The 14055-nt window shown below is 46.2% G+C and overlaps 1 protein-coding gene across 1 annotated transcript; it reads right to left on the reverse strand.

The window, feature by feature from the left end:
- Positions 1-765: 765 nt before the first annotated feature.
- On the reverse strand, positions 766-10641 carry LOC127200339 (keratin, type I cytoskeletal 28). The gene is made up of 8 exons (XM_051158524.1): positions 10175-10641; positions 9709-9791; positions 8388-8544; positions 6058-6219; positions 5852-5977; positions 2171-2388; positions 1170-1225; positions 766-928 (listed from the first exon to the last, which is right to left on the reverse strand). Exons 1-8 carry the CDS (start codon positions 10631-10633, stop codon positions 786-788), a joined length of 1404 nt encoding a protein of 467 aa, XP_051014481.1. The 5' UTR covers positions 10634-10641; the 3' UTR covers positions 766-785.
- Positions 10642-14055: the final 3414 nt, after the last annotated feature.

Raw genomic sequence — 14055 nt, forward strand, 5'->3', positions numbered from 1 at the left:
TCAGAAATCTTAGCACCCCTAAATAACATTTTATTGGAATGGAGCTGTGCCCATCAATCTTCGGCTTTTTCTGTTAACAGCAACTACAAAGCTGAGTAGTTGTAATAGTCCCATGATCTGCAATGCCTAAAATACTTCTGTCTGGTCCTGCATGGGGGGAAACAACAACAACAAAACAACAACAACCCCCCAAACTTCTATACTCTGTTCTGGAAAAGTCATCAACATGTGTTTGGTTGTGGTGGGTTTTTTTCCCCCCCGCCGCCAGAGATTTTTCTGGTTAGTTGGGAATAGTGGGTGAGCTTGTGATAAAGATTCTTAACAAAAATTCCAGCCACTCGCCACTAGTGTGTCAGTTGCAATTTTCTGAATGTCCCTCATGTTTACTTACGCAGACATAGTGGGATTCGAAGATTATGCCCAGCAAATAGCTAATATTTAAGTGCCGTGTGATCTTATTGATAGTTATTAAAAACCAGAGTGAAATTCAATGAAAAAGTTTTCCATAAAGGTCTGCCTAAGGGGAGAAATTACAACTCACTATTAATTACCAGCAAACAGAAGTGTATGCCTATCAATTATTTTATTTTTGAACACAAACACCCAGAGTGAAAAATCACTAAGAAAACGGGTATTTTGTCAAAGGCCATTCATCTGTAACAGCGGAAAGCGTTCCCATTCGCCCTGAGCTTTATAAAGAACAGTGCAGCTGTGCCGGCTCCTCCCCCAAGTTGCAGGCTCCGCCCCCAAGTTACGCTATCCTCCCCTCCCCCCTCGCAGGGCAGCTAGAAGGGAACCCTCTGCTCAGCCTTGCCATTGCTCATCTTCGACATCTTCTCCTCGATGGAGTGAATCCTCGACGACAGCACCTTACCACGCTGGTCTATTTCTTCAACCACTGTCTTTACCAGTGTGGTTTTGGATACATCTAGAGGGGAAAACGCAGGTGAGTGCACATGTTCTGCCATCCCCGCCCCCCAAAGATCACATGATGAAGGACACCATTGTCCTTCACATTGGGGAGGGAGAGTTACGGGTTTATAATAAGATTTAGGGGGGTGTCTGGAGAGCATTGCCACGTCAGAGCACTTTTCTTAAAACTAACTGTAGACTTTGCCATTGATGTAAAGGGATTTTCTGCTATAGAAATAAAATGAGGGTTTTGTTACCTTTGGGTGAATTTCCTGAGCTTCCAGATTCAAAGCCCTTTGAGCTGGAGCAGGAACTGGGAGAAAGAAAAGTTTATTATTTTCATTAGTGTTTATTATCACTATCACTTAGGAAACTTTCATAGAAATAACAACTCAACAGATCTCGGTTTTTGTGTGCAGGAGCAGGAAGGGATCATATTATCTAAAGAGAGGAATTTAAAAACAAAGGAGTATCTCCATTTGATTTTTTTTCCTTTCTGGTGGCGATGGTGTGTGTAAATATGTGTACATGTGAATATGTGTGTGTGTGTGAGTGAGTTGTTTGTGAGTGTGGGTGTGTATAAGTTGGCTTCAGAAATCTTCCTTTATTGCTCTCAACCTTAGTTTTAAAGAGAGATTTATTTATTTTTAGTCCATATGTCTGAGTGTTTTGCCTGTATGTATGCATATATACCACACGCTAGCAGTGCCGTCAGAGGCTAAAAGAAGGCAACAGTCTCCCAGGAGCTGGAGTTTCTGACTGGTGTGAATCGTGCAGGTGCTGGGAATGGAACACTGTCCTCTGCCAGAGCAACAAGTGCTCTTAGCATCTCAGGCATCTCTCTAGCCTCTCATATATATATAATTTTTTTCTCTCATCACGCCTATAGCTCACATATCAGCTAGACTAGGTGCTGGGGATCAAAGTCAGGTTGTCATGGCACAAGCATATTACCCACTGAGCCATCTTCCCAGACCCTCCTATTTGATTTTTCAAATCCAAGAATTTAAAGCTAAGGAAATATGAATTAGCTTAAGAAAGATACATACAAAAATATACATTGTCCTAGGAGCCACGCATATGTATAGAATGTGTCCTGGGGACTTGTTCAGGGGCTGTGATGTACAGAATGTAGAGGAGATTGTTCTAGAAGCAGAAGGACATGCATTTGTCCAGTGGGAGAAGAACAGCAGGCTGAAAGTGTGGAAGGCTCCGGGACAGAGCGTGGCTGTCTTCAGGAACTTTGCAGTGATCTTACTTTTCGTCTCCGTCTATGAGGCGGCAGTAGGTCTCGATCTCCTTCTCCAGGTGCGCCTTGATGTCCAGCAGCTGCTCATGTTCCAGCTTCTGGCCCTCGGTCTCCGTCCTCACCTGGTGCAGCTGCTCCTCCAGGGCGCTGATCTGAGCCTGGATCTGAGCCAGCTGCGAGCAGTAGTTGCCCTCGGTCTCCGCCAGGGAGCACTCCAGAGAGTGTTTCTGACACATCAAAGGTCATAGTGAGGAATGAAATCACCAGAGGAGTACCCTGCCCAGTCCCGGGCTTCTCAGCATCCTACAGGACTATTCCTGGGGAAAATCAGGGGCTTGCCATCATAGGACAGGAGATGGGGCCTGTCATTAACCAGGTGACCTGACAAGGGGTCAATGATCTTTACCCTCACCCGGAGACTATTTATTTTTAACCTTTACTTCTGTCTCTGTCTCTCTGTCTCTCTCTGTCTCTGTCTCTCTCTCTGGAGTAGAGGCATCTGCCATAACAAACACATGGAAGTCAGGGGATGCCCTGTAGGAATTGGTTCTTTCCTTCCACTGTATGAGTCCCTGAGATCAACCTCCAGCCACCCTGCCCCTCTGCAAGTTAGCTGACTGGTAAGATTTTGCTAACAAGTTTTTAAAAGGTCGACATGTATATATAAGCACTTTTGGGGGGACAGCGCAGTAAGGAAATCTACACAGGACCATTTATATTTTAAAATTGTTTTGGGGGTTGCCTGTTATAGCAAAATCTTACCCCTTACCAGTTTCACCCTATTCCTAGGCCCACACGGCTCTTGTTTTCTTTTCTAGTCCATTCTTGGTTTTCTGTCATTTCCTGGAGTCTTCTTTTAAAGGCTGTTAAGACTGAATATGTCCTTTAGCAGGATGGGCTTCTCAAGGCCCGCACTCATAACACGCAGGTCACGTGTCCACACTACTACTTTGAGGATCCTACTTCCTCTCTTTTCCTATAGGCTGTAATTTGTCCTGCCACATGATTCCTACTTCAATTATGGTAATTTCCCTCTTTGTCTTATCATGTGTAAATATATATGTCTGGGCAGTTATTACTTCTGATATTAGTCATTTTCAGAATGTCTACTGTGCCTTCCACTCTGTCATTTTCCTTTTCTTCTTGTGTGGCATGACTACTGCTCTTACGTCACAGGAACTAAAGTCTCTATTAGGAGGAGATGCAAGGCTCTGTCTGGCATTTTTGGAGGCAGTTAGTTCAAGTGTTTACATAATAAATGCATTTTATTTTTAAGTGCTTTCTTTTTATCTTTTCGTGTGTGTGTGTGTGTGTGTGTGTGTGTGTGTGTGTGTGTGTGTGTGTGTGTGTAGGCCAAAGGATACTCTTGGGTGTCATTCCTCAGGTGATATCTACTTTTTATCTTTAATTTTTGAGGGAACCCGAGGCTCACTGTTTCAGCTAGACTGGCTGGTCAGTGAGCTCCAGCAATCATCCTGTCTCTACTTCCCATGACTGGGATTACAAGCTCATGCCACCATGCCTGGCCTTTTTTTTTTTTTTTAAAAACATACTTCTTAGAGATCAAATTCATCTCATAGTGTTTGCCTGGCAGGCATGTTACCAACTGTGCTCACTCCCAGCACCCTAGCTTACTTCTTTCTTACGATAGCAGCATTATAATTTTAAGGATAATTTTGCGTGTTGCTAAATAGATGATGTCTTGGCTCAATCCTAGGATTGCAAAGAAGGAGTGACGGAATTAGAGGGCAGGCAGGCGTGGGTCTAAAGGAGACCGGCAGGGCACTGACTTACACTGGCTGCTGCATTCCGAGAGGCTGCTGGGCTCTCTGGAAACATTTAACCAGAAGTATGGCATTGAGGACGAAAAGGTGACAACTAACAACATGTCAGGGAGGAGTGTACCCCCCAGTTCAAAGCCCTGAAGCCTTACTTCCCTAGCGTCTTCCTTTATAAGGTGGCTAATGCCCTGGGAAGTTGCAGGATGCGGCATCTCCCTTTACTGCATTCCACTGGGAAAGCTAGGTGCAGATGAACTTGGAAGTTTGCATAACACGGGAAACAAACATGTGGTTGTTTCTATAGATAACCCCCAACCTATACTTGACTTGTGTTCTACCTATAGGAAACTGAACTTAGGATTTATCCTGACCGAAGAGTCTCAGGTATGTAAGCTAGATTACTAGCATTACTCTATAATTTGGTTACGCTGGCTGTTAAATGGATTTGGGGGGGGTGGTGCGTGTGGGGTTGGGCTATTTCCTGACTCCCAAAACATTACTCCCAGAAATAGGTGATCTGAGCCTTGAATCTAATTGCTTCATGATATCATTGCTTCTGTGTGAAAATGTTTATAATTCTGATGAAGGAATTTGAGAAATTATCTCCTACCCTGGTTTTTTTGTTTTTGTTTTTGTGTTTGTTTTTTAAGAAACACAGGGAGAATGCACCCCTACAGGGGAAGATTATGGGGGTTCTGATGGTTTCATGGAAGAGTGGGTATGCCAGAGGAAGGTCCAGAGAGCATGCTGTGCTGAGGGTGAGGAGAAGAGGGACATGCTGGGAAAGCTGGGTCTCAGCCAATGGTAAGAAGACGTCTTCTGTCTAAATACTACTACGTAGGGATAGGGCACTACATCTGTGTATTTGGGATGGCTAAATCAAAAGATCTTTCTAGTCTACTGAGCCATGGTTTCCTTTGTGGCCGGCTCACTGTTCTGATTTGCACAGTAGCCATTTCTTTGTCCAAGTGACACCCCAGTGTCCTCAAAGATGAGAAACCCTCTTATGAATATGGAAATCCTTGGGCCACATGCTTGTCACAGTTCTCAAAGTCAGGCCTTTTGGATTCTGCCAGCTCACAGTCTTGACAGAAAGCAGGTTTTAGAACTAGGCTGTTTCCATGGTAACTACTGAAGTCTTCCCAATGCCCTGGATGTTCGGATGCTCCTAAGAGGCTGGATGCCAGGCTCTGTGGGGTGTGTGCTGTGGGATGAGAGCTTTACTATGTGGAGGTGAAGGGACAGATAGTGTCCATGCTGGTGTGTACTTTTTAAAAAAAAGAATATTGTATATGTATGGGTGCTTTGCCTGCATGTATGCACATACATGTGCTCTCCATGTACAAAACGTCTGCAGCCTAGGGTGCAGGATACCCTGAGGCTGGAGCTACAGGTGGTTGTTAGCTTCCACACACGTGCTGGGGATTGACTCTGGGTGCCCTGGAAGAGTAAGGTCTCTTAACTGCAGAGCTATCGCTCCAGCCCTGAGTGCCCTCTCTTAAAATGCTTTTCTTCGTGTTAGGAGATGATGATGTGACCCGTCTTGGCCTGTGTGGACAAGTGACTGGCACTGTCCCTTAATTTTTAACCGGAACAAGACTACCCAGCACGCTCTGCGGGGGGTGGGGGTGGGGGTTGGATGAACTAATGCTCAAAGCGGAACTTGGCACCAGGCTGGTTCTTTGAATGCAATGAACTCTGGGTGTCGTCCAGGAAGGAATCGGAGGTGTCAAGACGTCTGTGAGGAAGACACTGCCTCTCTTTCTGTCTCCTGGCATTCTGTTCCTGCTGTCTCCCCCTCCCCAGCCCCGAGTCCCTTCCGGTATGCATTTTCCTATAACGGAAAGAAAAGAAGGTCTTATCTTAGGTTTTTGGGAACCAGGAAGCTTGGCCTGGCGTCAGCACCTACCGTAGCTGAGAGTGACTGTAGCTCAATCTCCAGAGTCTGTAGCATGCGCTTCAGCTCTGTCAGCTCTGTCCTGGCTGAGGCGGCTGCGCCCAAGTCATTAGAGATCTGCTGCTGCAGCGTGGCACTCTGGAAGGCAGGGTGCACAGGGTCACATTCAGTCTGGCCTGCTAGGGTGGAATAGACAGAACAGGTCTGGCTCTGCTCACCTTCTCCTGGAACCAAGCCTCGGCGTCCCTGCGGTTCTGCTCAGCCAGAGCCTCGTATTCGGCTCGCATGTTGTTCAGCAGGACCGTGAGGTCCACGCCGGGGGCTGCGTTCATCTCCACGTTCACGTTGCCTCCGGCTGCGCACTGCAAAACCTTCATTTCCTGGAGCAAAAGGCAAGTGACTGTCCACGTGCCATCTGAGAAGGCTTTAGAGGTCCCAAAGTTCCCAGGGTAATGTATAATTTATGGGTGTTATTTAATCTGTGCACATGCTGGTCATCCACTTTTCTATCCATTCTTCCTCCCTCCCTCCCTCCGTTCCTTCCTTCCTTGTTTTTATGAGACAAAGTCTCACTCTGTAGCCCAGACTAAGCTGGAATTTACCCTGTAACCCAGGCTGGGTCTTGAACTTGAGAACCATCCTGCCTCAGCCTCCCAAGTGCTGGGATTATGAAGTTGAACCACCAGCTGGGGGGTGGTGACACACACCCTTTAATCCCAGCACTTGGGAGGCAGAGGCAGATGGACCTCTGTGAGTTCAAGGCTAGCCTGGTGATCTAAGAGCAAATTCCAGCACAGCCAAGGCTACACAGAGAAATCCTGTCTTAGAAGAAAAAAAAAAAAAAAAAAAAAAAAAAAAAAAAAAAAAAAAAAAAATTGAACCTCTATGCCAAATCCAAGCAAACCAGTGGGAAGTGAGACGGTCAACTGGTAAAGGTGTTTGCCGCCCAAACAATCTGAGTTCAATGCCCGGATCTCAGGGGTGGAAGGAGAAAATCAGCTCCTGAAAGTTACTATGACCACCACAGATATACCATGACATGGGCTTGGTTCTCCCCCCACAAACAAAATATAATTAAAAAAAGACAACCACAGCTACCATTTGGAAAAAAAAAATTAATATGAAAGGATTACAAAGACCAGAGGGTTTATTCAAGAAATAGTTTTCAACTTTCAGGTTGATGGGGCTAGAGAGTGGTAACAGCCCCCCCCCGACCCCCAATCCCAGCCATTGTGGAACTTTCACCTGAGGGACAGTAGAACTGTCATTTATTGAATGCCAATTGGATGCTGGACACTGCTCTGAGCATGCACTACAAGTCTGAGCATCTTTACGAGGGCAATGGTCCCTTCACAGAAGAGAGCATGGAAACACAGAGGGGAGAAGAAACATGCCTAAGCTGCCTGCTGGGGGTGTGGTCAGAAGGGAGGATGCACAGGGCGCCTGACCCCTGATGCCTGTTCTCAGTGGGTACATGCTCCAGCTTCGGCGGTCCGGAGTCTGCCAAGGGCTTGCATTCTCAGTCTGTACAGTCTGAGAACGGGGATCCCCATGCAAAGCAACGATCCACACCAGTTCATTGACTAGCTGGCCTTTTCATGTGGGTTGAGTTAAGAGGGTTGAGATCTGGGCCTTCCCACCCAGCCCCTTCTGACAAGGACTTGCTCTGTAGCCCAGGCTGGCCTCCAGTTTAATCCCCCAGCCGCTTCTGACAGGCTAGAGCCCAGGCTGGCCTCCAGTTTAACCCCCCAGCCGCTTCTGACAGGCTGGAGCCCAGGCTGGCCTCCAGTTTAACCCCCCAGCTGCTTCTGACAGGCTAGAGACCAGGCTGGCCTCCAGTTGAACCCCCCAGCTGCTTCTGACAGGCTAGAGCCCAGGCTGGCCTCCAGTTTAATCCCCCAGCCGCTTCTGACAGGCTGGAGCCCAGGCTGGCCTCCAATTCACATACTTCTGCCTGCCTCCATCTCCCAGGGGCTGAGATTTCAGGTGTGTACCACCATGCCTGGCCTACTTCTGGTTTCTTAAATCGTATTTTGATTTCATTTACATCTCAGTCAAAAAAAAAAAAAAAAAAAATACATATATATGTATGTATAGTCCTAATATATATTGCCTATACAAAGCTACTGTTAATTTATTTCTGTATTTCGAAGTTCTATGTAAGATTCCATAGGAAGAAAACTTCTTGTTGCTGTGGAGTGTCAAAATCAAACTACGTGCAGTTAGCCTCCTAGCACCCACCATGGAGAATGCAGGGAGTGCCCTCCGGGTGTCACAGTGCGCATGGCTTTTTAACCTAAGCCTCGGTGCTGTCACAGCTGCCCTTTCTTTCAGTCCCTGCACTGCTTCCAGCCCTTCCCTGGTGCTTGCCATTTCTTCTCTTGCCCCCCTGCCCCCCCAGCTTTGACTCGGGTCACTCTCCTGCCAATACTCCCTTCGTGCGCGTCACTTCCCTGAGCTCGCATTAGTGCTGGGATTTCAATACCTTCCCCCTGTGAGATTTCCGTGGGTAGAGCTGTGCTTGGGACTGGAGAGAAACTTCTCCTACCTCTTCATGGTTCTTTTTGAGATATGTCATCTCCTCACTCAGGGACTCATATTGCAGCTCTTGGTCCGTCCTGCAGAGCGTCAGCTCGTCAAGGACGCGCCGCAGTCCGTTGATGTCTGCCTCCACGTTTTGGTGAAGGGTGAGCTCATTTTCATACCTTGAGGGGGAGAGGGGTGGATTTAAATGAATTTCACTGCAAGCCAGAGGCCGCTTCAAGAAGTGGCAGATGCCAGCTGGAAATCTGAAACCAAACCAGGACTCTAAATATTATCAAAAGTTACAGAAAAAGCCCTGGGTGGTCTTCCAGACCTGTAATCCAAGAACTCAGGAGGCTGAGGCAGGAGGATTGTGGGTACTAGACGAGGCTGGGCTACACAGTGAGACCGTATCATAAAAACAAAACAAGACAGCTGTACACAGAAAGACTGTTGCCCCTTGTTCTGTGCAGGACAGTGAGCAGCGTTCCAGCCACACACAGTCATTCTGGTACCCATCACAAGGAAGCGAAAGCACCTGTTTTGTAGTCTCATCTAAGTTAACGTATTCGCAGTAAACCTAGACCCCCTATCTAGATCTAGCCAATGGACAGCACATTCTCCACAATTGTGTGGAGAGCAGGGACTGACTCGGACATGAACTCTGGTGCCCCTTATTTGACCACTTCCCCTTGGTGGGGAGACTTGGTGACACACAGAGGAAGAGTAAGCAGGCTGCCAGGAAGAGACCTGATAGGCTGTGATCTTACAGTGGGGGATGAGGTCCCCTTCTGTCACAGACCTAGGGGAGGGGAATTGGATGAAAGAGGGAGCGAGGGGGGAACGGGAAGATACAAGTGAAGGGATAACAATTGAGATGTAATCTGAATAAATTACTTAAATAAAAAATTTAAAAAGATTTATTTATTATGCCTGCACGTACACCTGCAGGCCAGAAGAGGGCATCAGATGGTTGTGAGCTACCATGTGGTTTCTGGGAATTGAACTCTGAACCTCTGGAAGTGCAGTCAGTATTCTTAACCTCTGAGCCGTCCCTCCAGGCCCTAAGTTAACATTCTTAAGGAGTGAACAATAGTCACTGGACATTTGCTTTGTGCTTGGCATTACTTTAGGCAAGCTCGGAGATACACCGATGGTTTATTCTTTGGATGTAATGACTATGGACCACTCTGACTCAAGTTGACTCTCATTTTGTAACAGAAAACCCTTGGATTCCTTTACTCTTTTATAATTTATTTTACTTGAGATGAAAATGAAAAAGAAATTAAACAACATAAGCAGATAGGAACTTAATTTTGGGACCATGATTGCCATCTGTCACTTACTTTAGTCGGAAGTCATCAGCAGCCAGCCTGGCATTATCAATTTGCAGAATTATATTAGCATTAGCAGCCGTGGAGGAGATAATCTAGAAGAAATTAAAAGGAGTTCAACAGAAACAACTGCTTTTGTTATTTATTATTTTAAAAAGGATTAAGCCTTTGTGTCAATTTCTTAGCTTAATGTTTAGAATTTAATTTTCCTCAGAAAGTAGAAGTGTACTTGCATTACTTTTGGAATATAATTTATTATCTGTAAATGTCTTTCCAAATAAATGGTGGAATTAACACTTTAGCTACACTGAAATTCACAAATCAAGGCTCCTAATTTTGAGCAATGGGAAGGATTATGTATTAAAATTAAATGCAAATTAGGGAACAGCCCAAAGCACTTCCCTTTTGTGCTTCTGTGTGTTTTTGATGGAAGTTATTACTTTTAAATGCTTGGCTAGTTTCAAGGTTGTGAGTTTACCTTGCTTTTAAGGTCTTCGATGGTCAGTTGATATCTGCTGTAGTCACGGTCAAGTCCACGGCAAGATCCCGGTCCGTATTTCTCATGCCAATCTTTGATCTTTTTCTCTAGCTCAGTGTTTGCCTCTTCCAGCGCTTTCACGTTATCCAGGTAAGAGGCCAAACGGTTGTTAAGATTCTGCATGGTGACCTTCTCATTGCCAGAGAGGAGACCTCCTTCATTTCCAGCGAAGCCAACACTGGTGGTGGCATTTCCTGGGGTGCTGGTGGCATGGCTGCCTCCAGGAGCACTGCCCAGTGTCCCTCCTAAGGCCCAAGACAATCCGCTGCCAGTAACCGAACTGCCACCTGCACTGCTCCCAGCAAAGCCTGCACCTGCACCTGCGCCTGGGCCGGGTGGCTTGAGGGATCCGGACTGTATGCCAACGTGCCTGGATGCGCCAGAGAACCGGAGAGACATGGCACCAAGGCAAACGTCCCACTTGTGGGCAGTCGTAATTTCAGAGGAGAACAGAACGTCACCGGGTTGTGGGCTCTTTGAGCTTTTATACGCGGCCATGGGGGCTGTCTCGAGTTGAGTGGTGTCTGCTGAGAGAGAAACAGCATCGTTTAGATTAGCATGAAATGATGCATAATTGGATGATTTAAAAAATAATTAATGCCTAACGTCCCCCGGTGTTGCTTCAGGCTATTTGTTATCGTACATAAAGTAGGGTTTAGTTCTATATTTAAGTTCATTATTTTGGCTTTTAATTTTGAGTGAGTAATCCTTTTCTTTCATCTAGAGCCCCTATGAACAGACTGTCATTATCTAGTGCAGAGCCTAAGTGAGTGTGAGAGGCTAAGGGAGACAGAGATAGGGCCCTGTCTCCTTGGCTCACTGTGCAGGTGGATGAAGGTCGATTAGCTACTGAAACAGGTATTTTATCCCATGAGAACAACAACAAAAAAAGCATGTCATCTAAATAAATATATCCCTGGTAATTTCCCCTTGTTTCCATAGCTGTAACACCTATGTATTGTGTCGGCCAGTGACGCGGTGTGTGGCTACCATACCTAGTGTGCTGTGTTAAACACAGAAATGAAAGACATGACACTAAATAAATGCAGAAATGAAAAGATTATAATCATTATATATATTTATATATGCTATATATAATACATAGTATATATAATATTTATATTATAATCTGGAACTGTTAGTTCCAGATAGGGGCTGGATTTTTTTTTTTTTTTTAAGCTTTGTGTGCTAGACCAAGGAATTTGGAATGCATCTTAAGTAAAAAGCAGAGAGAAATATCAAGTTATCCTGAGAGTAGGGGGAGTGGTTTATTCCCAGGGAAGAGGCCTCTGCTTGGTGACCCAGTACCAAGTGTTCAGCCCTGGAATTATGTCCGTGCAAGCCACACTGGACAGGAGCAGCAGGTTGCATTTTACGTATGTATGCATAGGTCTATAACTATAATAATTAAAGAAGAGAAAGCCAGGAATTTAATAGGGAGACGGGGTGTGTGTGAAGGGTCGGGGCGTGGGAGGAGTTGGAGGAAAGGAGGAGAATGGAAGGAAATGATGATGTAGCTATATTTTAATTTAAAAAATGTAGCGAAAGCCTCGAGTTGAAAAGAGTTGATATGGCAAACTACAGGGTTAGAAGAGTGGTCCAGGTGGAAAAGATGAGGATGGTGCTGAATAGAAGGCAGAATTGAGAGGAAAAAGTAGTCGATTGACATTTGATAGTAAAGAGTGAGGAGGGCTTTCTTTTCGGACAGGATCTTACTATGGACCAGGCCTGGAATTTGCTATGTAGCTCAGGCTGACCTTTACCTAGTGATTCTCTTGCCTCAGCTGGCCAAATCCTGCAGTAACAGGTACGCAATGGCTGGGGCTGGTGCTGATAATTGATCTCAGACGCTGGGGCTTTTGTAATGTTGACTGGGCTGGTGTTATGGTGGGATCGCTAAGCTTAATTTAGCATGAATTGAATTTGAGAGGTTACTGGGATATTCTAGGTAAAGATGGCTGCTGATAGGGTGAGTCAGTGTTTAGAGTAAGCTCACTGCTCTGGGGAAATGCCTGGCCAGCAAGGTGTAATGGGATTGCTAGACAGAACTGAGGGCCAGGTTCTTAATCTAGTCCATGTTCAGTTATGTATTCGGAAGCAATCCTGTGCCAGAGCAGAAAGAATGGTGTAGGTTTTGGGGGGTCTGAAGGCAGGACCAGAAGGAAAGAGTGCCAGAGGAATTCCTGGTGCTCTAGAGAAGATGACCGGGGTGACTGATTACATAATTATACAGGAAGGAGAAATGACATCAGAGGGACAGATAAGCCGAGGGGAAAGTTTGAGTCATTGGATGTCTTTATGGCACTGAGACGGGGAGAGTGAACATGACGTGGCATGGGTGAAGTTGAGGGAAGGTCGGTTAAAGTTGAATCTGATTTCCTTTGCGTTGACAACCAAAGTCGAATATTTTATAAAGAAAAGAGATCTATCTGACTGACCGTGTTAGAGTCTAGGGTTGGCCAGCACCATCTTTTCAGCTTCTGATGCGGGTCCCTTTGTCAACGTCACAATGAGGCAGAGAAATGGCAAGGGAAACAGCTACCTGAAGAAGGAAATTGAGGATGGATTTTCTTTAAGACAGCCCCTTTCTTAAGAGCTCACTGGGTCCCACAGGCAAAACTGTGTTAATTCTTTTTGAGGCAGAGTCCCTAACGAGCAATGAACCAATCACCTTCCGCTGTGCCCAACCTCCGAAAGGTTCTATTCTCTTAAACCACCACACAGGGGACCGAGCTTCCAGCACACAAGCCTTTAGGAAGCTCACATAAACCACATTCAAACTCTAGCAATTGGAGTGTGGCGACCACTGTACCGAATTTTAAAATAGGTAGAACCCCACATGTTGTCTAAGTCCAGAGACCAGGCATGAGGACTGGATTCAACAGGCGTTGGGATATGCGATCAAGAGCTATTGGCCTATGATGGGAAGTAGACATGGAGTATGTTATGGTGTCTGGAGGTGGGAGAAAAACAGACCATCAGTCAGTTGTTCACAGCATCAAGAGTACGTGGTAAGGGGCACTTGGGTGGCATTTTTTCCTCAAGAGCATTTTAGCATAAGAATTACGTGGCACAGGCCTGGGGATTGGCTCATGGGGGGTGGGGTGGGGTAAAAATGCTCACCGTGCAAGCATGAGGACCAGAACCCACATAACCGCCAGACTCCAGCAAACCTACAGGGAGAGGCAGGTGGAGGTGGGAGAACTGTAGACGCTCCTGGGGCATCTAGGCTGGGGCAGAAGCCAACCGAATTAACACAAAACAAAGCACAGAGACCCTATATCAAACAAAGGTGAGGATTAACACAGGATGTTGTCATCTGACCTTTACATGGAGGCCATAACATTACAGACATGCACAGAGAGAGAGAGAGAGAGGAGAGGGGGGGGGCGGGAAGAATTAAGTGGCACAAATATGAGTGTAGCACTGGGGAAGGAGGGACTACCAAGGCACTAAGAGGGATGCAGTGTTGAGGAGTGAGGGGATGCAGATGTGCAGGTGTGCGTTATTTGTATTTGATGGGGGGTGTGGAAGTAGGAATGGAAGGAGAGAGTGAAGGTGGTGCCAGAGGAAGGAGAAGAGATGGTGCCTCACATTTGACCATGTCCCCTGGAGGGGGAGACCTGGTGGCACTCAGAGGAAGGACAGCAGGTTGCCAAGAAGAGACTTGATACCCTATGAGCATATACAGGGGGAGGAAGTCCCCTCAGGAACAGTCATAGGGGAGGGGAATAATGGGAAAAGGGGGGGGGGGGGGGGAAGAATGGGAGGATACAAGGGATGGGATAAACATTGAGATGTAACAAGAATAAATTAATAAA

The sequence above is a fragment of the Acomys russatus genome, chromosome 16 (genome assembly GCF_903995435.1).
Source record: "Acomys russatus chromosome 16, mAcoRus1.1, whole genome shotgun sequence".
Lineage (NCBI taxonomy): Eukaryota > Metazoa > Chordata > Mammalia > Rodentia > Muridae > Acomys > Acomys russatus.

What these genes read in the sequence shown, in the direction of transcription:
- LOC127200339 (XM_051158524.1), bottom strand. Translation starts at nt 10,633, where the DNA reads ATGTCTCTCCGGTTCTCTGGCGCATCCAGGCACGTTGGCATACAGTCC. An exon ending in TCAAAAAGAACCATGAAGAG is followed by an intron (nt 6,220 to 8,387) that starts GTAGGAGAAGTT and finishes CTTTTGCTCCAG; the next exon opens with GAAATGAAGGTTTTGCAGTG. An exon ending in CTCAGGAAATTCACCCAAAG is followed by an intron (nt 929 to 1,169) that starts GTAACAAAACCC and finishes TTTCCCCTCTAG; the next exon opens with ATGTATCCAAAACCACACTG.